This window comes from Echinococcus granulosus (genome assembly GCF_000524195.1).
Source record: "Echinococcus granulosus chromosome Unknown EG_S00087, whole genome shotgun sequence".
NCBI classification, from domain to species: domain Eukaryota; kingdom Metazoa; phylum Platyhelminthes; class Cestoda; order Cyclophyllidea; family Taeniidae; genus Echinococcus; species Echinococcus granulosus.
In genome coordinates, this window is record NW_020170467.1 from 27119 (window position 1) to 52247 (window position 25129).

General features: G+C 43.1%; 3 protein-coding genes across 3 annotated transcripts; 1 reads left to right on the top strand and 2 right to left on the bottom strand. All coding sequences in view use genetic code 11, as the record gives it.

The window, feature by feature from the left end:
- Nucleotides 1-3815: 3815 nt before the first annotated feature.
- Nucleotides 3816-9770, bottom strand: EGR_07786 (Mediator of RNA polymerase II transcription subunit 26; the record flags this gene model as incomplete). The annotated part of the gene is made up of 4 exons (XM_024497035.1): nt 3816-3870; nt 4990-6374; nt 8224-8333; nt 9704-9770. 4 exons carry the CDS (start codon nt 9768-9770, stop codon nt 3816-3818), a joined length of 1617 nt encoding a protein of 538 aa, XP_024348523.1.
- A 1430-nt stretch (nt 9771-11200) lies between these two features.
- Nucleotides 11201-12232, top strand: EGR_07787 (FIT family protein; the record flags this gene model as incomplete). The annotated part of the gene is made up of 1 exon (XM_024497036.1): nt 11201-12232. The coding sequence occupies one exon, from the start codon at nt 11201-11203 to the stop codon at nt 12230-12232; it is 1032 nt and encodes a 343-aa protein (XP_024348524.1).
- Nucleotides 12233-15624: 3392 nt separating this feature from the next.
- On the bottom strand, nt 15625-23839 carry EGR_07788 (hypothetical protein; the record flags this gene model as incomplete). Its single annotated transcript, XM_024497037.1, has 7 exons — nt 15625-17881; nt 19064-19215; nt 19687-19764; nt 21369-21598; nt 22473-22551; nt 22627-23270; nt 23773-23839. The coding sequence occupies 7 exons, from the start codon at nt 23837-23839 to the stop codon at nt 15625-15627; spliced, it is 3507 nt and encodes a 1168-aa protein (XP_024348525.1).
- Between the last annotated feature and the right edge of the window lie 1290 nt (nt 23840-25129).

Consider the following 25129-nt stretch of genomic DNA (forward strand, 5'->3'; position numbering starts at 1 on the left):
TGAAAGACCCCCTAAGTTAAAAAGTCCGCAGGATGAACAGAGGGATTTTTTGCCGAAGAAAGGACCTTCTTGCGAACGTGAAGAACAATTGGTAAAACTGTTAACAGGCGATATTTAAGTCCAATGCCACGACGGCAAAGTGGCGACAATTTAAAGAAAATTTTTTTACCAGACTCATTCTCAAAAGGCAAAACTTTGGCGAATTTTGCATCGCTAAAAAGTCAATTATGCCGGAGTTAGATTTGCTTCCCATAAAATGGGACCTACCATTTACTTATTTCTCCTTCACGGAATGTAGACTAAATATGCAGCAATTGGTGCACCTCATAAAAACAACGCGTCCATTTGGTTCAGCACGGAAGTTTTAAATCCAGACGCGATATTTTTGTTCAGCCTCCCTACACCATCATACCAGTCGACCCAATTTAAAAATTACCCTATTAGAAAAAGAGGGCTATTTCATTTTCCTATTTGCCAATTTCATTGCCACTTTAATTTGCCATCTATATTTCCCAATTTTTTACAAGGACTTACCAAACGCTCACCCTCTAGTGTCCATTTACAAACCACAATAGCAACACGCTGGATTCTGAAAAGTGCACAAAAGTTTCAAAACAACCAAAATTTATCCCCACTTTTTATTTTAGCCGCAAAGAATTCGCTTTCAACAGTTGTAGATGACTTCAAATGGCAATCAACTAGGTAACGTAAAAAATAGAAGTCTGTTTGCTTACATTGCTGTCAATAATGCGCAAGAATTGCACCGCTTGCCTTCAGTGACCATTCGGAAATAAAGTTATTAGCTTGGAACGAGTGCTAAGTTGAATTCCCCCACGCCGGAGGCGAGGAATTGCATATGCGCGCCGAACTACCCGCCCGTAGCGGAGAGGAAAATGTGCGCACACGGAAATAGCTGTGGGTCGGCGGCTAGTCGTGTAGTAGTGGCTTTTTTGGTTTATTTGCCATTAAACGGTAAATTATTACGGGGCCAAGACTAGCCTTTCGAAACGGCTGTATTGTGTATTTAGGTACATTAGAGTTGGTATTTGGCTGCCGTCTTCTTCACATTTCTTCCCATAAAACGAATCTTGCAAAGAAAAGTGTGGTAATGTGAAAGCTCGGTTGGCAGCTGTTATAAAAAATGCAATTATTTACAAGTAAATCACAGTTGACTACAATTATTATACTTATAATGTTTTTAAGAGGGAAAGAGGATTAAGATAAAAAAATTAATGATACTTATGAGAACTGTTCAAGAATGTAATTTTCAGTGGCATTTAAATCAACCGCTGACCAAACAGTTCTGTAAAAATGGTCCATTTTATTCATTCCACAGTGGGTATGACTTTTTAGGCTTTGGATGGAGTATGTACTTATTTCATTAGGTAGAGAAGTTGGGGAACAAGAAGGGCGTAAAAATTACGGCACGCTAATCCACTACCTTCACGAATGAGCCCATGCTGATAAGAAGTTCATGCGAAGGGTAGACGTCCACTCCGTAGACAGTGAAGGTCCATACCAATGAAAATTTTAAAAAGGCTGTAGATTGCACAGATTTCTCATACTAACGATAATTATTCTAATTTATCAAAACATCAACGTTTTAAAATAAATTTTTTTTGGTTGGGAGTCCTCTGCGTTGATTCAAACAACTACTCGCCTGTCGAAAATAATATCTATGGAATAAAAGCTATATATCCACCGATAAAAGGGAACTACATTAAACGTAGCAACTAAAGTACAGAATTTCCGCATTAACCTTTAAAAGTACTTTTAGATGGCATTTAGCGCATAATGCAGAAAAATAAAAGAGATCCAAAGTGCCGTACCAAGGGCATTAAAACGTTCGAGGAAGTTTCACAGTCATCCAAAGCGTCAAACAATCAACAAACTACTGAGTAGTTTTTGGATTTTTATCGTGAAAACATGTATTAAAACATGCGTTGGACCCGAAACAAATTCAAACAAAGTTTTATTCCCGTACAACGAACACTTGGCTAATAATAAGTAAAGAATAATCAAATAACTCTAGCGATGATAAATAAAACCCACAGATTATTTGAGTTGATCATGAGTGCTCTGTACACCATTTATGAATTAGTTGTTAAATCAACAAGAAAGGATTGAGGTTAGGTGATTTCCTATATATTAATCACAACAAAACATTATAAAAGTGATTTAAAACTACATGCTTCTGAATAAAACTGCACAACAGAAATGGAGAAAAGAATTGCCCACGTGAAAATTTAGAGTACACAAACAAACTGAAAAGGTTGACAATACAAGGGGTCTAAATGAGAAAACTAGATTTAGGTCAGCAATTAAGCACAGTTTTTGCCTCGATATTTAACAGAGCGGACAATATTGACAAAAAGACCCATGTAAACGGAGGGTCCTAAAGGTGCGCGAGAATGAGGGCCTTATATTCAGACAGCATCCATTACCATAGTAACACTCATGGCCGTAGAGAAATCAGTTTGCTGGTTCAGTAAAACGAAGCATCCTAAGGTGGGTAAAGCTGGCATAAATAATTCTTAAAACTGCTTGTTACATGAAAATCAAAATTTAACTAAAATGCGAGTGCCAGAATAAGAAAGCAGACTAAATGATAAGGTATTGTTAGTAAAATGTTGAAATGTTAACATACCCATTCGATGCTGTTCGCAATATTTTACCCTATAAACTTGTATAATTTGATAGAATCATACCTTTTCTAAATAAAAAATTGTATAAACAGGGCTTATTTTTAAAGAAGTAGTATAGCATAAAATCTTGTTACCAGTTTCATATTATTACCCAATAAATGGTGCGTTTTCTGCTATTTTGTGTTTATGGGCATATTTTTTTGCGGTACAAAATTCACTTCTCCTCACAATGCATGACCGAATCTTTTCTTGCCACTGTTATTCGCCTATTAATTTATTCTCATTCTTTTTGCTTTCAGTGATATGCCAAACACTAGAAAATCTACTTTCATCACATACTAACATCAGTAAATCCGACTTTTCGGGTTCTCCTAGCTGAAATGGAGAGGAAGACCTTTACTTATGGCTTGAAATGATTGACCTAAATCTTTTGTTATATTTCGTTCCTTTTTGCGGTCAGCCATCCTTTTTCAAAGCCATACTTCATTTAACCATTAGTTAGAGCTTCTCAAATTCCACTTAGTCGGGCATTATGAAGGCCATAACGCCCACACTAAATGACATTTTTGACAACTCGTTTCTGCTTATTCGAAATAACAAATGATCTCAACTGCCAAATACAGTTATTGCTTCATATGCTACAGTTCCCTTAAATAGAGACAAAAAGGCGTTCATTTTTGGTCCTCTAGCTTAACACCTCCTCCCTTTTTGCTGAAGATTACACCAACTTGTTACCTTCGTTCTCTTTAGACATACAATTTTAAAATTGGTTTCCGTGGTTGATTAAATCCACCATATGATTTGGAACTGTCGCCTGTTATTCTGGACTCTCCAAAGATCGCAAATACCCCGTCCTTAATGGGTACTTCTAATGCCAATCTTAACCAAGTTCCCAAATTGTAAAGATGGCGACCTAACGCAACTCCCCAATGACTAATCAATGTTGAATATTTATCTCAGCCTGAGTATTCCTCGGCCTGACGACCACCGCAGCCCTATGAAAAAGCCGTCCAAAAAGTGGAGCTTTTTGCAACCCAACTATCGCCACTCTGTAATAAAAGCAGGTCTAAAGCGGTTTCGCACCGTTTGGTCACCATGGCGAGGAATCGATGTCGGGTCACCAGAGTGCACACGACGGTGCAGCAAGCTGCCGCGTGAATTTACAAGTCCTCAGAAAAGAGCGCGGAAGAGGAAGGGTACGCGCGTTGCATCATTCTCGCAATAGCTAAGTGGAAAGCGAGTTAAGAAAGTGGGTCTTCGCTCGGAAAACACAGTTCAAAGGGCATCAAAGATGTGTGCTCATTGGGTGTGTGCGCAAAGGATGACGCAGAGGTACACTCTCAAGGTTATCGATTCTATCGACCCGTTTGTGATTGCTAATTGAATTATGACTCACCAGCTCGTGTGTGCATGCTCATGATCAGGATTCGCACGTCAGAGACGCCTACAGTTTGAATAAACACGGTGAAGTCTATTCTCTCTCATAAAACCATAACATCTAGAAGGATTGCGACCCACCCCACTTTCATCGTCCTCCCCAAATTGAAGACTGATAAAATCCACACTATCTTCCGTCACATCAACTTAGCAGTTGAAATGTTCGAATTAATGCAATAAAAGAACCCAGGACTGCATTGCCATTAGCGACGTGGAGGGTTACCGAGTTTATTAATCAGCTCGAGAGCCCCAATTCAACTTATGACACTCGTGAATGGCACCCAGCTGAATTAAAACCCTACCATGAAATAAGGGCAAAGAAGTCCGACTGATACGCTCCCCTTCCTGCTCATGGCACCCCAGATATTGGCACAACCAACACAATTTTCACATTAAAAATGAATCTTTTTACTTAATTTTCAAAGAAACAACCATATAGTATAGATAGAGTAGTTGTAGCATTGGTAGTATAAAAAGATAGGACTGTGTGCAAGTGCTTGTATATGGACGTATTTTTAAACAATGGGTAAACCAGATTCCACCTCATTTTTTCTTCTGGTTCTTTTGATCCACTCGAAAAACAGTGTTGGGTGAGGGAGAGAGTTGTCATCTTAAAAGAGGCGGAGGAGAAAACACGGAAGTTGACACACTCATTGCTGCTGCTGCAACATAGCCTACCCCAACCCTGGGGGAAACACAGCCAGACGACAACTTCTCAGTTCTCATTACATTTGCTCTATACAAAGGGAAGAGATGCCACACGCACACAGAGCTAGGTTCTGTAAAAGGGATTCCTAGAGGGGGAGAGCGGAGGAGAGGAGAGGACAGAAATCGATTCCTCACGAAATCGACACGCATTCGGTAAATGCAGCGGCACTGCTACTGCAACCAGCCCACCTTCAATCACCACGGCTCCGGAAGATCAATCAGTCGGTCCATATCGCTGGCCGTTGTAGTTCCCGGTGGAAAGAAGGTCTGTTTATAGTCGCCGAGGTTGGCCCAGGGCAGAATATGCACTAGCTGATCGTCACCCATATCGACAGAGTAGAGCGCAGTCATGGGTTCCAGACAGCCATTGTCACCGCGGCTAGCGCTCACCTCCTCCCAAGTGCCCTGAAGCAGGTCGGTCACATGTCCAACATCCTCCAACTCCGTCTGACTCGGCGTCCGACCCGAGTGGTAGTCCCTGAGCCACGTCTCTGCTGCTTCTCGCATCACTTCCTCCGTTAGGGGCGACAATGTCGGCCAATCATCTATATAATTGGCGACTGGAGGTTGCTTCGGCTCTGTCATTGTATCATCCTCTTCTTCTCCGCCGTCTTCTTTGTTCTCTCTTCGACGCTTTCCATGCTTACGTTTCTCCTTGTGGTGGTGGTGATGGTGGCGGTGATTATGATCAGAGGGTATGGAACGAGTCTCACGTGGAGACTCCATTCGCGTCGGAGCATGTTCAAGGAACTTTGCAATCATCTCCGACTTTGCTGGAGGAATAGAGGCAGTGCGTTGTGGTGAGGACTGTATAACAGGAGGTGGAGGCGGCGGTGGAGGAGGAGGTAAGGTACGATCCAAAGTCCTTGCAACCGACTTTTGCTGATGGTGCACGGACGGTGGGAGCGTTGTAGGCGGATGTTTGGCCTTGCGGGAGGACCGCATAGCAGCCAGCGGGACAAGGCGTGGGAACTCGTCGGACTCTTTGGCAATGCGGTTGCTGAGAATCCGATCCTTGGTAACGGAATCAATGCAGCCACCAGCCTCCTGAACCAGTTCTGCAGTCGACTTAACCTTGGCGAGTTTTGGCACATCTGAGATTACGGCAGAGACGCGACCGTTCAGAGAGGGTAGTGGTTTTGGAGAGCAGCCGTTAGGAAGGGCGGTGGTAAGGGAAATCTTTTTCCGATCGGGAGTTTTTGTGGGAGGCTCTTGGTGCTGCTGATGATTGGTAGTGGACTGATTTCTGGGGATTTTAGAGCGGCCGTTTGAGCTTTGGGTGGAGGGAGAGGAATTAGTGATGTTTGGCGTCGAGGAAGAAAGTTTTGCTGCAGTGGAACCGTTGTTATTACTGTTGTTAAGGTTACGCTGGAGTGGAATGACAGTGGCACAGGCGGAGCCCGGTTCGAGGAGTTTCTGCCAGGCCTTGATAACGCTTCGGATGCGCTTTTGGAGGGGGTTCCCAACCTGATGTCGGATAGTCTGCAAGAGCTGAGCCACTCGCGTCTCTTGCAGCTGCAGCATCGACATCGGGAAGACCTCCAAACCATCCACTGCACGCGTTATTGAGGCAATATCGACTACCTGCCGATCAGAGACGAACACACGCACAGAGTAAGCAAGTCCACTACCAGCCTATCGCCCTATTTACCAACCCTCACAACGCTCCTAATTAGCTAGAATAAAATAATACAAAAACACCAAGTTAAAAGGAAAAAAGAACTGAGTATGGGACGGAGCAAAACAGTTAGCGAAATCAGTCACGTTTTCGTAAGAAAAAATACAGAAAAAAAAACGAAAATTAGTTCAACTGAATAAGCAACATGGCTCATTCCCACTTAAAATAGTCAAAAAAGTAACCCAAAAGACCTGAAATAAGTTCAAAGAAGGGTGGAACTCTAAAACAGATTAGCTCAATATCAGTTGTGTAACGAAAGTGGCCGGAAAGGTGAACTAGAACAAGGAGTGAAATAGGCTAGGGAAATTTGCAGAATCTGAAGTTTGGAATATGAAGGAATGTGAAGTTGAGAGCATTAGCTATCAGAGTATGCATGAACATCTCGTCTTGACAAAAGGAAGAGAAACATGATTTTGTTTAAAATTAAAAAATAAGAAGACTCCTCAGAATGTATCAAATCCAAAATAAAGACGAACATTGACAATCAAGAGCCTAAAAATCAAATTCATGATCAAGCCCCACGCCCTTGCTAAGCAATGTACCAAATTGGTGTTGACTAAAGGCGAAAAGTTATGACATATGAAAATAATTGAACAATGTGGGTGGAAGAGCTACGGAACTCGGAAAGGTGTGAAATAGACAGAACTAATAACTAGAGCATTTGACAAGATCGATTCAGATTTCGGAAAAAACACAGGAACAGTAGTTGCCACTCCAAATCACCACTATTCATTAAAATAAAACCTGTAAATAAGTCTACCTGCATTGGCCACACGGCAAAAGTTGGTGAAATGAAAACAGGCTGCTTAAAGGAGGAAACGACCTGTGAATACATTGGAATGAACTGGGAACGTATATGAAGTTTAAAAGGGATGAGAAATCGGGGAAATACTAAACTAAGGATAAAAAACAAGTCTATGAGACGATACCATCCTATCAGGGTAGAAAATACGAGGGCAACTAATGAACTGTCGTATGACGCTTCAATTTATATAGTAGTAATCAGCCGCAGTACCCAAAATGAGGCCTGCTAAAAGTAACTGCGCAAGGCCACAATAAGCAGTAGCCAAGAGACTGCTAGCTAGCTATTTAATTTGACAAAGCTACAGCGTTCCTCATCGCCACCGGAGCCTAAGGCCAAAAACAGGAAAAAATCTGCACGTGCGCACCACCAAAGGCACACCAATGAACGCACGCCCTTAACAATAAGGCCACTAGATAGCCAATGGAGAGGAAAGAAAGACAGCAACCAATGAGAGAGAGGAAGACAGCCAGAGCTAATATAAATACGCGCCTTGTCGAGCTCCAAAACTAGCGACGCACGCAGCGTGAGGCTTGCGCCGGCGTGGCCGATTGGATGCGTGGCGTGCGTGCGTCGCCTGTCGTCGGCGTAATCAATGGGGGGTCGACGCAGCGCCAAGCCGAATCACACAGAGAAGCACGGGCGTGACGGCGCGGGATAGCTAATAACGACCGAGTGGATGGAGGGACACAGGCACAGAGATACGGGGAGAGTAGGCGGAGCAGAGTATTTCACACTAGAACGAAGTTGTCAGTTTGCACCACTGCACATTCAGCACCCCAAGACTGCTAGCGCAATTCAGCACGTGTGCGTGGGAGTCGCCCATCGCTACGATGATTTCGTTCGTTCATTTGCCCGCCCGCCTAACCACCAACCACCCAAGGTTTCTGCTACCCAGTATGAAGGAAAGAAAGACAGAAGGAGAAAAACCGGTTTTTGCAAATATTTATTACCCAATTGTGCGATGAGGTGATAAAGGGAGACAGAATGAAGAAAAAGAACAGGTCATAACAATCAGTGCAACATTGTATATTATAGGTATGTATATATATGTGCTCCGCCACTCAACAGAAAATGAGGATAAAAGAGTACCACGTTGAGATTTACTGGAGAGGGGGAGAGAAAAAATAAGTGATGCGAGAGGGTTTGAAGATTACCCTTCAAAAGCGACAAAAGGGTGCAACAGCACCCGGAGCTCATGTGCAAAGTTTGGGAGTTGCCTTTGTAAGAATAGTAACAAGCGTTCCGAGAAGAAGGAAGAGGGCCTAATTGTGGGACATGGAGAATAGAAACGCCCGACTATTTTTTAAATGGGAGCAAGTAAACTTGAAAAGGTGCTTCGGTTGAGCAATGATACACTACTTGTAAGCGCAATTAGTAGCGGGCGACCATCAATGAATTGCGAAAAAAGTGACAGATTAAAAAATAAACTACAAGACCTACAACGTGCTACGATTGCTAAATGGGATATGATTCTGAAATTCTCTTTTAAACGCTTCAACTGGCTAAAAGTGCCTGAATTTTTACAGACAAGGATAAAGTATGACAAATGATAACGGCAAAGTGGAGTCGGAAGTTTTAATCGAGTATGTGATTCTAAAACCCAAAAAACAGCTGTTTCGAACTTGTAGAAAATGGCTAAAGATTAAGAGCTCTAGTGTGCCCATCTAGACTAGCTAGCACTTGCTAACCTATGCATAAGGGAAAAATGACTAAAGAAAGCATCAATCTTATCGACACGAGAATTGGTCGAACGTGAGGTGTAAAACGAAACAGAAATGGAGTGGAAGGAACACACTAAGTATTCTAGGGATACGGTGTCAGGACCTATCAAAACTAAAAACATACAAAGCATAGACCAGACGCGGGTTACAACAGTGGTCAATGCTAGAACGTCAACTTAAAAAGGGGATTTCACAGCAGAGAAGTCAAAGCCTAAACACTGTACTACAAAGCGGAACATGGACAAAGTAAGAAAAGATTCTGAAAACGGCTGACTCAGTTTCAAATTCCTATTGGAAGAGGGTCCTGTAGTTGTAAAAATAAACAGAGCTGAAAATTAATAAAGAGGAGACCATATTAGAAGTGCAAAACAAAATGGGCTTCCAAATAATTGGTGGCGAATAACAATACAGAAGCCAAACCAGATAGAAATCATGGGACACACAGGAGAAAAGATGAGAACAAAGGAGCAAAACTTCGAATGCGACTACCAAGGTAACCTATACGGCAATAACAACTGAATCGAGAGTGGAAACAAAACAAACAAACAGAACACTGAGCCCCAATAGTAACAAATTACTTCGACAAAAAGACCTATATTAAATTTATTGTTCACAGGTCGACAGTTACAAGCATCTGGTAAAGTTAGGAAAGCCCGACAGGACGACTTTATATGCAAAACGTTATCAAAGATATGATAACAAAGTAAACTTGCATGGTCCTGTGCATCTGTCCCCTTTTTCAAATCTAGCATTATAGATTGGAGGTTATAGTTCATCACAGAGATGAAACAGAACGCCACACATGAACAACGGCCGGAAGGAGACCTCAAGCGCAGGCGTCCATTTAACCCTAACGCATGTAGCTATAATGACTTGATTGCTTTAAACAAACTGATCTGGATTACTAATATTACCAACAAAGTGTTATTTTTTAGCAAATATATAAAAGATATGCGTTTTAAATATCAAATGGCAACTTAACTTCGGATGTTGGTGCTCGACACCCATTGGATCTGGTTTGTGGATCTGTTGATTTGGTATGCTTAAACGTCCCGTGAGCTAATCGCACCGTCTTTTGAATCATACTTATTTTATCGTTTACATGCTAAATATGGGGTTTTGTTCCATCGCTCCAGTCATTCTCTTGAGTTGTGATAGATTTGTGTCTATTGTTTTATTCCCCCTTTCCTTCAGTGTCAAAGGATTTCTGTCTGGGATTGGTGTTCATGGTTATTTCCTGCCCTAAGTGCATTACTATTCGGAGATAAATTACTATTCCTCTTGCACTTGCACATTTGCGTTCTAGTTTTCGGCAGTGTTTATTTCGTACTTGTCATTGATGCCTCGTTGGATTTGTTTGCCCCAATGCTTTTCCTTTTTACCACTTATGCGCATTACCTTTCTCAATTGTTTTTTACCAACTTAGATAGCTCCTGTTTAAAAAATTGTGCAAACTTGTTAGACTGTGCGCTTTATATATGTAACGATTGTTTCCACGTTATTTCATCACATTGCTAAGGTGTAACTATAACGCTAACTGCGTCAAATTAGCTATCAATTTTAGTCGCTTACATTGATATGTCTCCGTAAGTATAGCCCTAACGATCTTGTGCTTCGACTCCAAAATTTACTTATGCTACCTCAACAACTCCCATTCTGCATTTTCACACCCTATACACACTGCATAGTATTACACATGAATTCTACTAATGTGTCACTTCATTCAGTCATTTCACTAGCAAAGTGTCTGTATTACTTAAGGCTACTCTGATATTGCATTTTGGTCTTCAGGCCTCTTTTTTCTTTATGTTCAATTAAATTCTTCGGCTTTTATTTAATGCTCTTTAGTATCAATTTCCCGTGATGCGTTGTTACTTCTCCTACGTATTACTTTGATTTCCTATATTGCATATTATATTGCATTCCACAAATTTTTATGTTTGGCTTAAGTGGTTTATTATATTTATCGCACGATAATCTACCCGCATCACAACGCCGAGGAGTAAATATTGGGGAAACATGATTTTCAACAGGTAGTCTGTTTTATTTCACTTGGATCTTATTTTCATCTAACCTGGTTATTAAGATTTACCGACATTACTCAGTTAATAATCCCAGTATTTTCAAGTGCCTTCCGCTAGTTTGGGTGTCAACAACTCAAAATTTGATGTAGCTTCTCTTTTCTGTAGTTCCTCGTCTTCTAGTCATGGTTCTCAGTGCGTCTTCCCTTCGTAAGTTCAGCAAAAGCGGTTCCAAGCCTCTCCCCCCTGCGGAACCAGGCTCTCGCGCCCGTCACTCCATCCCTGGTCCCACATCCCCAGCGCGTTTCTTCAGCCTCTTTGCGTTTTCCCTCCTCCGCAAGCCCATGTTTGTAGACCCCTCGGTGAAAGCGGGCATCTACCTATGCGGTGCCGCCGCTGGCTCCTTGATTTTCGATTTCCTTAAGATGCCAGCCTCCTACTTTTCACATAAGCGCAATGCTTTTAATCTTCTCTTCGTCAAGTGGGGTTGGGGTTGGACCTTCTGCTGCCTCTCCATCTTTATCCTCATCTCCACGTACATTTACACTGGGGGAAATCGTCGGCTTATCCGTGCACATCTAATGCGTCTCCTTGTTGGTTCAGCCTGCTGGTACGCTTGTACAGGAGTGTTTAACACTGTGGAGTATAGTTTTGGGAGTTGTTATAACCCCAACGGCACACTTTTTCGATCCCCCTACTCACTTCGGCCATTTAATCGTCGGTCTTGTCGACAAGCGAAAGGATATTGGCTTGGGTTTGATATCTCGGGACACTGTTTCCTTCTCACCATGTCGAATCTCTGGATACTTGAGGAATTGAGGGTGATGCGATCGTGGAATGTTCTTGGTGCCTTGTTGGACGTGAGCACGCATTCCGACGATCTGGACTCTTCTACCGCCACTGCTGCGCCACGACTGCCAAATGTGAGTCCAGATACGGTGCAGGCGATGCGATCCGCGTATGTTCGACTGACGCTGAATCTAAGAAGTGTCTTCTGTGCCACAGCATGCCTCTCTTTGCTGTGGGACTTTATGCTCCTCGCAACAATTGTCTATTTTCATTCGATGCCGTCAAAACTGTTGGGTGCATCGGTGGGAATTTCCTGCTGGTTTGTATGCTATCGTGGCATCTTTCCCAGTTTACCAGTGGGAAGCGTTGGCGGTTTGGCGCCAGGAATGCCTGGAGACGGACCGGTTCATTTTGTCGCAAAGCGCTAGTTGGACTCTCTTTCCTTCTTTAGCTATTCTTGATGTTCCTTTACCTTTATTTCATTCTCTACATTGGTGTAAGAGGAGAAGATGTGACAACAATTGTGCTAACTTGGCTCTTTATAAAGATTTGTTGGTTTTCTGGATAGGGCCAATATCTTCCGTCATGTATGGCTAAATTAATGTACATCAGACTGGCCAGGCTCTCGATTCTAATGACAGCCAGTAGTGTGGCTCTTGGATTTCATTTTCGGTTTCAACCATTACATTGTTTAGCCGGCGTCTAGTAAACAGTGCTGAAGACGTTTTTTTTCATGTGAAACATTAGGGGTGTTGTTTCCTTTCTTACTTAGTCTTATTTCCTTCTCCAATTACCGTGGAAAGGTAACTAATTCAAAAACTAGCTTTGGTTTACTGCCTTTATTTGCTTTTGGAGTGTCATTCATTTTGCTCCCAGTGATTACTTGCCTACATCAGCCACTTCAACAGTAACAACGATGATTGCGTGGATTGCCATCGCATTCGTGGATTTTGAGGTGATTCAGGTGTCTCATTCTCGTCTTGGGATCATCCAGAAAGTAAAACTTCAGGCTAAATGGTGAATTAATTCCGCAATTTATTCATCACAATTCTATTATTATTCATCCTGATCCATTTTCAATTCAGTTGAGAAAGATCTGTACGAATCTTAGTGGTCAGTGTCTCTGCAATATTCGACAAGCCAATTACTCAGGTTGGTTATTAGTTCTCGAATTCACCACTTGTTTCCTGTATTTCATCGGTAAGGTAATGATAATGTGAGAATCTGCAAGCTTTTAAAATCGCGGCTTCTGACATGACTGCGGAGTCACGTGCACAACAGGTATTCAGCGGATGTGTCAAGTCGGGTGATTTCCGCCATCAGACCACGCACTAATAGGCCTCGATTTCGAGGGCCTTTTTAAACGGAGGCTTTTTGCATCAACAGCCATTGGTGAAATCCTTTTTGTTAATTCGTTCAAATATAAGAGGACGCCTCCCTTCACTTGTTAGGTCGTTCTACTCAACGCCCTACCGCCTAACGGATTTGAGGTAATTCTTTACGTTGCTTTTTTAGGGAGCAGTTTTGGTGAAGAACAGATAAGTGACTTTTGGATGATTGGCGTACTTTAGTTAACTGCCGCACTTGTGCTTTTCTAAGCCATCTAACTACTTGCAAAGCCATTTACATGGGCTGTTATTTCCTGCTCCCACGGTTATACACTTTAGTTTTGCTTGTAACTCCTTCGTTGTCTTAACCAAAATGACCACTCGATAAGTCGAGGTGCATGGCTCTCTAATCTACAGGCTTTTTTCCACGGGTAACAATCTATGCCCTGCCGGCGTGCCCTGACCTCAAGCATGAGTCATCGTGACTGAATCCTCGTGACTACTCTTCTTACTTAATTCTTGTGATAACTTGGCATTCGAACGTATCATCATTAATTCCACCTTTCGTCTACTGTTGGAAAATTATGTCATTCACGACGAATTTGAAGGTAGTGGTGTCAAAAGTGCGTGAGTTAAATGCAGTGCTTTTGCTGGAAGCGATTCAACATTCCGGCTGCATTGTATACATAGGATTTTTAAATTCCAGTCGGAAGGATTGACCAAGTGGGGTTGCGTACTCATTAAAAAACCACCGCTCCATGCATTCGTTCAATCGGATTCCAGTTGTGTCATCTCACTCGGCACTGTTTCGGGTTTTGATAATGCAGGCAAAGTGGGGTGTGCAGTCAAATCTCCGTTGCCTGTGCTTGTCGCTGCAATAATAAGTACGAACAATCTTGGATGGTGCACGGAATGCGTAGCCGAGTTGGACAGATGCTCCAACCACGGAAAAGCGAGAGAATGATTCACTGACAGGAAAGGTCGACTGAAGTAGTCGACGTTTGTCTATGTGTGCAGATAGAAAAGCGTCTTAGTAGACTAACCACAAAGATGGTACTTTAAGGTGTAGCTCAGGTGACCCGCAGTTTTGAGGTCTGGTCTAGTGCGATTGCGATTGTTAAATTTGTTTATTTGGAGAAAAGATTGCCTCGGGAACCGAGTCCGATTGGTCGAGAAGTAAATTTTGAGCAGATACCATATCTAATGGAATTGCATTTTTGCCACTGCGTTTGGAGGTTTGATAGTGGGCAATGTTGGAGTGGATTACCTTAACGCGGTGCCCTCCGCTCAAATGAGAAGTCGGTGCGTACGGCTGACAACATGTCGCCGGTTGAATGTTTAAGTGGATCGACAGTCGACAAGTGTGCTGTAGGAAATGGGTTAGCGGCGTCTAAAGGGTAAAAAAAGGGACATTTGGCTGAGGTATTAGTCCCAGTCATCAGCGCGGTATCTGTAAGTCTGGTTCCGCTAACACAAGTGTCAAGTCATCAACTAAGTGGGGAATTAAACAGGAAAGGAGTCGAGTTGCGACTGCGCTAAAACTAATTAAAGCGGTCATTGAAGCTGTGGGTCCAAACAAAAGGTCGCTGGGAGGGTGTTTGCGCCTGCCACCCAATCAGCCTGCTTTAAAGTGGGGCATCGGGCCCTCCCACCACCAATTGGCCAATGGGATAGGGTAGCGGCCTTTACTAGCGTTTGGTTTATGAAGTGCTTAGTGCTCACTTTGAAGGAGGAATTTGTAACTTTTCTCAAGGCAGGCTTGTATCCTTGTGTGCTAGGGCCCCGGTAATTCCAGAGAACGGTTATTATCAACTTTCCTGTCACTGGTTGGGTGGAGAATGCTTGTGCAATATGAGGTACACATCTCCGTCGCATTGTTCGCTGTTCGCTCACCAGTTACAATCTGCCAAAGGAAATTGCCTTCTCCGAGAAAACATGAAAAAACTCTCGAGCATTTGCCAATTAAGTAATCATAATCGACTCTGCTGCAACCTCTTCAGATGTTGCGGTTTCTAGAATCGATCTCAGGACTATTTCTTCATCCTTTGTGTAGTTTACTGGGCGTTTGGAGCGCGATGCCTCTGCCAAACATGGACGACGGTTCTCTACAGAGTAGAAGTTTGTGCGCAGGCTGAGAACTCGTTCCGCTGGAGGCGAATTTGTACTAGCCGCACCCAGCCTGTGGAGTGACAACTTTTCCATCGAGCTGTAAGGACGATTGGTATATCGGTCACGAGCACGCATGTGGCACTTTCATGTGCGAACACTTACTACTCCATTCACCTAACAACACAGATTCAATCAATTCTGCTAAGTAATCCACACACTGTTTTATTTAATTAGAATCTACATAAGTGAAACGATGATTCGACAATAAATATATTTAAATAGGGATGGGCAGTCTGTTCAATCTACTGTACAAAAGAGCACAAAATGAGAATTTGGCCACGCATAAAAAACTATTTACAGCGATACATACACATACTAAAAAACTAGCAGGCGTCATTACTACATGTATTAGCAACTCGATTGTCTTCGTCACAGGAAAAAGAAGTTGTCACTTGCTCTATCTCTTCCTCCTCTTGATACTGCTGTTTTTGTTGATGATGATGGGACAGGATTTTCTGACTTCGTTTCAACTTGCCCAAGGTGCGCCGATCCATCATGAAGAAGTTCGAAGTGAAAACCCCTCCTCTCAACTCCTGCGTTTCCTTAGATTCTCCTTCCATCACTGACATCGTGACGTCCTCCCCACTCACATTGATTACCACCCTTTTGGGTGGTGTCCTCTGGGTCACTTCAGTCTCCTCAGATCTCTCCTCCACTTCTGTCGATATCTGAACTGACGTAGTGGCTTCCTCCGCTTCATTTATTTCGTTCGCTCCCTCCTCAAGAGACGACTTTTGGTTTTCGCCCTCATCCACCACCTCCCCATCATCAGGAACTGAAAAGGCTCTATTTAACAAATCTAGGCTCATAGAAGCTTCTGACGCAACCGCGGCTTGTCCATCATCAAACAGGACATTCTGTGGACATGGTGGAAGTGATGCGACCGCCACGGCAGTTAGGACCGTTTCTGCCGTCGCTGAGTTCTTCGATCCATATGGAACCCCGAGTAACTCCAATTCAGAGGGCGCAACTTTCAGTCCACGCAAACCTGGAACTTCTTTCCCCATCTCTTTTACAAGCACCTCTAACATCTTGACGGGGAAGCTTCGAAGCTCTACATTATGTAGACCCCGCGTCCAGCTTTCAATCGTGTCGAAGATGGTCTGCATTTCTGTCACAAAGAGCTTTACGTTCGAGTCGGCACTCACATCCACCGCGCTGGTGGTGAATGCAGACCACCAAGAAGAGGAGAGATGCATCCGCGAGGTCATTAGGCTATGTCGAAACGTCTTTAACTGGACTGCCATCTGTTCCACTAGATACAACAATCCTGGAGGGCGTAGAATTACTAGCTTGGTCTTGCACAGCACCGCCGGTTCGAGGATTTTCTCAAAGCCTACACCGTCATTTGACTGGCTAATCTTCTGAAAGATACTCTTATTCTCCAGGCGATTCAACATCGCAATACCTGAGCGTAGCAGGCGGAATGCATTATTCTCTTCAACACGGCCGTCAATTCCATGCGATCTCCTGAACATGTAAAGATCTCTCGTAAGGACAAAATTAAGGAACTCATGGGCCGCTGCCACTGACTCAAACAACGCGACGAGATTAGGGTAGATGGTCTCCTTAAACATCTGCAAAATAACATCACGCGCTTCTTGTGCCGTCGTGAAAAGACGCGATCTGCCGACATCCGCCGTTGTAGCAGCTTGAGGAGAATAATTCAGCCGGTATTGGGCAGTCAAACAAGCTCCAGCGGAGACTAGTTGGGGATAGGCGGTACGTAGGTTCCCCAGACAATCACTGACACGGGCGTGGATGGTCGCGAGATGAGTAAACAAGTCACAGTCGTAAAAAGCGTCCTCCAAGGGGCACTCAATCAAGCAGAGCGTATGTCGTAGCACCATAAGCCTTCCCCGCCCCGCAAAAGAAGCGTTGACAAAAAGGTGCATAAAAAGACGTTTGAAGAGGAGGCAGATGAGCCCCAGACCTGCGAAACTAGAGGCATGGTTGCAGTCGAAGAGTTGACACAGAGCACGCAGTTGTGGCGGCGTCATGTGAATGAGGGTCTCCAGAGGCGATTCAGATATAGAGGTAGAAGTCAAGCTGACCGACGTCCACTTGATTGTGGGTGTGGAGCAGAGGGAGAGGAAGTCACGTAGAGCCTGAGCAGAGGTAAGTTCGTCGACAGCGACAGTAGAGTTGATGGAGGACGGAGGGTTGAGGGGATCAGGGACGGTGAATTTGGGACAAAGGGCAACCGCAATATGTGCTAGGTCCTCCACAGGACAGCTTGATGTCCATGAGGGGATCACAGTGGATTTGGAGCGGTTTGATTTTGAGGCGGCATTAAAAATGCGCAAAATAACGTCACGAGAGGGAGGAGTGACGACAGGCAGCCATAGGAGACTAGGCAGACGAAGAGAGTAGGAGGAGAGAAGGGAGGACCACTCCAAGGGCACGCATTGGAAGCCTTCCGGCGTGCGCACGCGAATATTCTCCACGAGAATGGAGCGGATTTTTTGATGACAGAGATTAGTTAGACACTTTACGGCGTTGCGATTTTCTACAGTCGGATTGGTGTAAGCCAGGAGGATTAGGCGGAGAGCGTCTCCCATCAGTAGAAACTGTTCTGCCCTAAGCAGGATGAGAGTTCACATTGAACAAGGAGCACCTAAGAAAGTTTTACCGTGGGATCATTCCAACGCTGAGAAAGTTTAGAGCTGTGCGAGAATGTGTCGATTCGCCTCTTTGTAGGTCCCTTTAGATGGGAGGCCAGAATAGGGGACATAAATATCTGGGATGTTTTGGGAGTGTTGAATGAAAAGTGATTTTGATACTCTAAAGATATCAGAAATGTGGTTGAAGGATAAAACTCGGCTGTAGAGTGTAACATTCAAATAAGTTCCCTTACGAGACATGAGGAGTCTAGCTTCTAATACATCTCATGTGAATTCCCGACCCAACATAAAATCTTCGAACCTGGTTCAGGCGTAATTTCTTAATCGCAAATTACAGTACTTTGAAGAGTACGGCCTTCCTGAATGATGCCGAAAAATTATTCGTATTTAGAACTGGGGAGAGTGCACAATTTCTGTCAAGGATGAAGCAAGGAAAAGATGTGAATCCGCGAACAACAAGGGCCATACTGTGTCTCCCCGTCGTTAAAGGAAGATTCCAGGATCAATGTGACAGTCTACACTCAAATATTGATGACGATTGTCAAGACCCAGAGAGAGAGGTTCGCCCAAAAAACCTCCATAAGGCTGCTTCCCTCCAGTACACCTTGTACGACCCAGGATCGGGCAGCTGAAAGTTTTCACAGTCATATTAGGCCTCCTAAATTTTCTGATGCAAATACCTCGGACTACCCCACCTAGGACATTATTGAGGGTAACAAGAAGGCATTCTGCTGTGTTGAAAAATCATTAGAGAATAATGATTTCATTAAAGTTATTTTTAGATGCCTGGAGAAGTTTGTTTCTCCTCCACAGGTTTTAAGGTCTACGAACGAACGATCCGCCCAAACGAATGCATAGAAAGATGGATTCGGAAGAGATGGACTATTCAATGTTACTGAGACAAACGAATGTATGAACGAGACGGATTGATGAGTGGATGGATGAAACAGAGGTGAATATATTGAAGCGTAGGAGAGTGGTACTTGATGAATAGATAATCGAGCAGATCAGAGACAGATGAATGGACTAGTAGATCCGTGATGGGTTTGTAATGGGTGATTCGAGGATAGCGTGGTAGACGTATGTCCATACTCTGTCTCAAAAATTTGAGACAAGAAATTAAGATGAGAAGACTTACTGAAGACTACTTGGATTCGACTCTAGGCAGACGAAATGTGGCCATCCAAACGGACACGGAGTAGGAACGAGGAAATCACTGCTCACAGCCATTGAGGTCATCTCCAAAGCCACTTCCGGGAGCATTCCAAAGCCAACCAGCTGTTGGTAAAACTATTGGATAACAGAACGAATAGAACGATTAGATTCCTGACGCTTCTGGCGGGCAAAGTCTCATGCACCTACGATAACCAATTCTCTTTCTTAATCGGCAAATTTAAGGTAATGAGTGGCGTGTGCGCAAACCTCAAAGTTGTCGCATAAATGTGAAGCAGGAAGTAGCCAGTTGGATCGACAGGTAATTCACGTTGACCAAATTTTATTCCCTTCCTTAATAAATTTGGGAGAACAAGCGTATTCATTCCACCCTGAGGACTTAGCTTCAAGAAAGACTAGTTCAGCTTCGCTAATTGTAGGTCAGAATTTTGATAAGGAAATTGTTTCGTCAAATTTGTGACCTCGAACAAAGAGCAATTTTCTCATTTCAGAAGGCGGTCGATGCAAGGCTCCTACCTATTGCCATAACGATCAATTTCCCTAATTTTTGAAAACTATTTCCAACAATAACAAAGGGGTGTCACTTACCTTGTCCAGATAGAGACAACCTTCGAGGCATTTGGAGGAAAACGAAACTGTCTTTGGAAACGAAAGAAGCTTGCGTGACTACAAAGTGAAGGAAGTAAATGAAAGAAAACTTTGCGCTACTTCAGAGTCATAATCGGCAGGTTCCGCTCCCACCACGTGACCAGAGGCGGATTAAACCACACATCCGTAGGTATAGCAAGTCATAACGGAACAGAAAATACATAGTTTCGACATTGGCTACTTTCAGTACAAAAGGTTCTAGTAAATCGCCGTGGGATACCCTCTAGCCCTCAGCGCTATGTTCCTGATGGATCCATCGTGATGCGATTCGCTGAAACGATTCACAACTGACGAAACGTGTCGAAATTGACGAAATGTGTAACTTTCATTGAAATTTGGAACATGATAACATCAAAGATAGGTTCCTTTGCCCAACATATCAATACAAACCCTATTTCTCATTACAAGTCGGTCAGCGAACAAACCATTCCCGGCAATGCGCTTTTGTAGGACGAAAAGGTCAAGAACAACAAATGTCACCTTTTGTTAATGCATGTAGGTGAGAACTGCTTGCTCAGCTTCCATGACTTTCACAGGCGATGTTACAGGTTTACACCAATTGTCACGTGTTACACATTCAATATACCTAAAAGTTCGTGAAACACAAATCGCGCATCATTAAATCACTAGCGGCACGTAACCTTTCATTATTATCAGGAATACAGAGCCTTCTTCAGCACTGTGCATCCATCTTTAAAAGACCCATCCTCAGGATCAAATTGTTTAAATCTAATGCTATGGTGACAAACTAAAAGAAGCTTCTGGAACTTTAGAGCAGGGTTAAACTTCCTCGCAGAGCAGACAAAATAGTATCACATTCATCGGATTCATTCAACGACATGAGGACTCAAAATGGCAGAAAAGTAGTAGAAAGGGTAATAACATGAACAGGCGCATGCATTTTACCAACCCCTAGAAATTTCAACACATGACTGTAGCGAGCTGTACCCAAACCGCGCGAACTATCTCGATCACCTGATAATCAAATCAAAGTAAACGTTACCTTCGAAATTTATTCCCAGTCGTTCTATCCTAGTGGTGGTAAGAAATGCTTCAAACATTTACGGTGCAAACATTCACGGTGCCTGAGCTAATGGACCCCAACTAACAACGGATTAAACACGCCTTATTCAAATCAAGATAGACAAGAATTAAGGCATAGGTGAATTCTAGATTCATTTCCACTCAGCCCACAGCTTCAACCATTGGCCTCCTTTTGCGTCAAATCAGTTCTACGGTTTTTATCGTAATCAATCATAGTTGTAGCCGTAGATGGCTGGGTGTCAAGAGCAGTCTCCTTTCATCAACTTCCCACATAGATATATCTCTGTGAGATAAAGCCCTATCCCCACATTGAGCACAGATTACGACAAAAAGAAAGTTATGCGTTCATAATACCCAGCCAAAATAGTTGAAATAGTCAACTGCCCTTCAGTCAGTCTTAACCGGGTCCAACAAAGATGATGAAAGCGTAGAAGCACTTTAAAATGTCCTCTATCCAACCTCGGTTACGTTTAAACCCTAGGCAGCGGAAAAGCCCAAAAACGCACGAAAAAAGCCACTTCAACTACAAAAATGACTAGGACTGGCCTGACAGGAGCTCAAAGAAGAGAAGCACCCACCCTATTCGAAGGCTTGGATTGAAACACGCTGAGCTCAGGCGAGACCCCGAAACTGGATCGATTGATGGCTTGAGATGATTCAACTCGCTGTTGTAAAGGTGGTAGCGAAGACGACTGTGCTGATGAGGTCCCTGCCGCCGCTGCCATCGCAGACGGCGATAAGATGGAGGAAATGTGATTTGATGGCTTCCGCTTTTGACTCCCCGTGGCAACGGTGGTAATGGTGGGGGCTAATCAGAGCACATAGCGAAATGTTTGTCAAGTTGATAATCGGGAGATGGTTACAGTAAAAATCACTAGATTCCATGCAAAGCAAAGTAGGGTCTCCAAAGAATCTGCTTAAGTTAATGCGACCGCGATTTTGACAAATTCATATGGGACAAAGCGACTGACGAGTTGACAACCAACATGAGGTTTCCCTTTTGCGAAGACCGATCACGATATTTGATCCATGAGTTCAAATAAACACTAGCTGGCTACAGTTGAAACTACCAGGACAAGCAGATTTTCGACATAACAGGACTTGGACAAATCAGTCCAAGTAAGCGAATAAAATGCCGGACACAGACGCTGTGACATGCAGACCTCCAAGAATTGATCAACAACAACAGCACACCAAATCACTATTTTGAACTTAAGAATGTGGAGAAGTGGATTAACATCGCGAAAGGACTACTAGCAAAGAACAGTAATCACGGAACCACTCTTCCAGAACATCTTGGATATCAACAAATCATAATTTGGGTACTAACTGGTGACAATTGAATTGCTTCAAATTTAGTAAAAATATTTTGCATTCATTTTAAAATATTCAGATATCGATTGTAGAATCCAAATTTAGAGGAGTCACTTTATATGTTAAGTGGTAGCTATTCAGTTCAATTAAACTCCGCAAGAGGACTGACAAATCAGATCAAATATTAATCTTGGATCCACCCAAAGTTACAGTTGTCTATTCATGTGGGATAATTAAAATGGCAACAATAAATTACAACATGACAAAGATTTTGGATAGCGAACATCAAATTACTGAACCACACATCCTCGCAGGTTCATTAAATAGCCCTTTCAGTTACAACTCGACCAGTTGAAAGTAAAACTTACGCGGCAAAAGCTGCTCATCGGGTGGAAGGACTGAAACAATTTCGAGACCATCCGAATCATCCCCGTTGGTACCAAAAGCCTAGAGACACAAAAACAAACCAATTACTACAGCCATTTTTTTGCTGCAAAAACTAGTGTACGGCATCCCACTTACAATGCCACCTGTGCGTGTATTTGATGTAGTCTTAAAGTCGCTATCTTCCTCTACTTTCGTCTTACGCTGATGACGAGCGCGCTTAGTGCTTGTGGCCGGGGAAGGAATGCGATCTTCACCATCAGCAGTCGCAGCGGATCGATTGATCGACTCGGACCTAAAAGGATCCTCCTCTACCACATCCTCTGCACCCACAGCAGTGGCGCCGTCCTCGTCGAAGAGCTTCACCACTGTGCCCTCAAAGTGACTAGGGAGAATCTCGAAGTGGATGGATCGAACGGAGCGAGGTTTGGTCTGTGGTCCAGAACTGATGGACTCGCACAATTGATTGCCTTTTTCGCGTTGCATGAGAACAGCAAGGGTGGGAGGGTAGCGTAGGCGCATGCAACAGTCCCTTGCAGCCTCAAATTGACCAGGTGGGAGAGTGCGGAGGGCTTCTGAGAGCTGAGTAGAACTGTAGAAGGACTTGGAAGGGGTCCCGGGTTCGCTGGAGACCTGAGTTTGCTGGATGGCTGTGCTAGCGGATGGTTCGTCTCCTTCTGCTGTGGTGGCAACGGCTGGAGATGTACCCGCCGAATTTGCAGTACTGAACGAACATTGCTTTGAATCTATCTTACTTTCTTCTGTCACCACATGGTTAGCACCTAAAACACAGAAGATTATAAAAGAAAGGAGCCCAAGTCTCAAGTTTTAGTACGAATTAGGACAAGAATAGCAAATTTTCGGGTGCTTCATACATTAAATCACAAATGAAAATAGTTCAACATAGTTTTCCCAACACAAATACTAAAAGCCGGACAGAAACTTTTGTACACAAGACGTATATTTTATCGCCAAAATAAGCGTCTAACAATTAGAACTACGACAGAATACTGTAAGACAACGAATAACCTACATAATTGCAAATCGTGGTAAATAAAGTCCAATTTCATCAGTAAGTAGGGAGTTCAACTACTTAAGAAAGGTTAGAAGCAACAGAGTAAAAATACTTTGCCCCTCCAGAACAATGGCGTCGAAAGAAGAAAACAAGGCCAATGTTTGGAATGTGAAACGACCCTAGCGTTGGAAGAAGAGAATACTAGGTGGCTAACCTAAGGGACAATAGCATTTGCGAGGCGTTTCATAGCAATATTGCATAACACTTACCTCCGACCAGTTTGAAAAATGTATCAAAAATATTCCTGTTGGACCCGGAGTTATCAACATCTGACATGATTAACCGGTAAAATAAACACTTGAAAATGAAATTTTCATAGGACGCGCCACATCTACTTCATCTGCACATGAGTGTATTATGGCGATGATCAGGTTCTGTGCTTTGAAATAACGTGATACTGCTGATAGTAGCAATGGTGCTACACACGTTACGGTAAGGGAACAAGTGAAGAATAAAAGGAAATCGCTCAATATCAGCGCAAATATGCAGGAACCAAGATTAGAAGCGCAAAATGGAACGATCCGTGCAACCCATACCGCCGGAAAATTCAAACTAGGCATCAGAAAATATTCTATTTATCGTTACCAGCACCGAAAACGTGTTTTTGCTGCAGAGAAGGATGGAGTTTGTCACAGTATGATGTTTCAGAAAATCTCGCACTTCTTATATATGGAGCAATGCACAGTAAATGACCACGTACCTCATCAAGATAATTTGTTCCATCCGCCTATTCGTTGATGGTATTCGAAATGATAATACACTTAATTTATCAGGTTCAACCATCTTAATCAGGAAGTAGCCCAATATCTCCAAAAAGCAAAGTGTTTTTTACTTTTATTTCTCTCAATTTTTTTTCATAAATTTTGGTACCTTTTCTCTGATGAGGGGTGCAGCTCAACATATCAATTTACTACCCAATAAAATCGATGATATTTTGTTTCAATAGGCGAAATCGATGTCTGGCATGTTGGGTTTTGTTTTAAGTGTTTCTTGTCGCACGTCCTGTTGTTCCCTTTAGTGCCTCAGCTATGTTCACGGATATTCGCTGCTTTTTTTCCAATTTGGTGAGATCTCAGCACATCTTCGTTTGTGCACTGTCTTCTTGGTTTTATGGTCTTCGATACTATCCGCCCCTGAGTTGCATGCGCGCGTTTACTCATTTCTTTGCTTTTATAAGTAAGATCAGAGTGAAATGTCCTCTAGCTTGCCTTAGATTGGATCCTTCCGCGGACAAAGTTGGTGCGTTTACAGGCTTTGGGTTAGAATCCTATTCAAATGTACTGTATATGGTTGGTTGTTACACCTAATTTCGCTTGATGTTTACGTTGGAGAGAGCAATAATTAAAAGACTGTTGTACTCTATGATTTCATCAAACTTACGAAACTCAAAGATGTCGACCCCAACTGCATTTTGGGTACTTTGGGAATACTTCTTACATTGGCTTTGTATATTCCGCATTATTTTAATTAGACGCTCGAGTGCTTTTTCGGATAGCAGTCGTTGGCCACGCTTCCATGTTCCATTTGTTAGTCGCTATACTTACGTGCAGACGCTTCCAAACATGC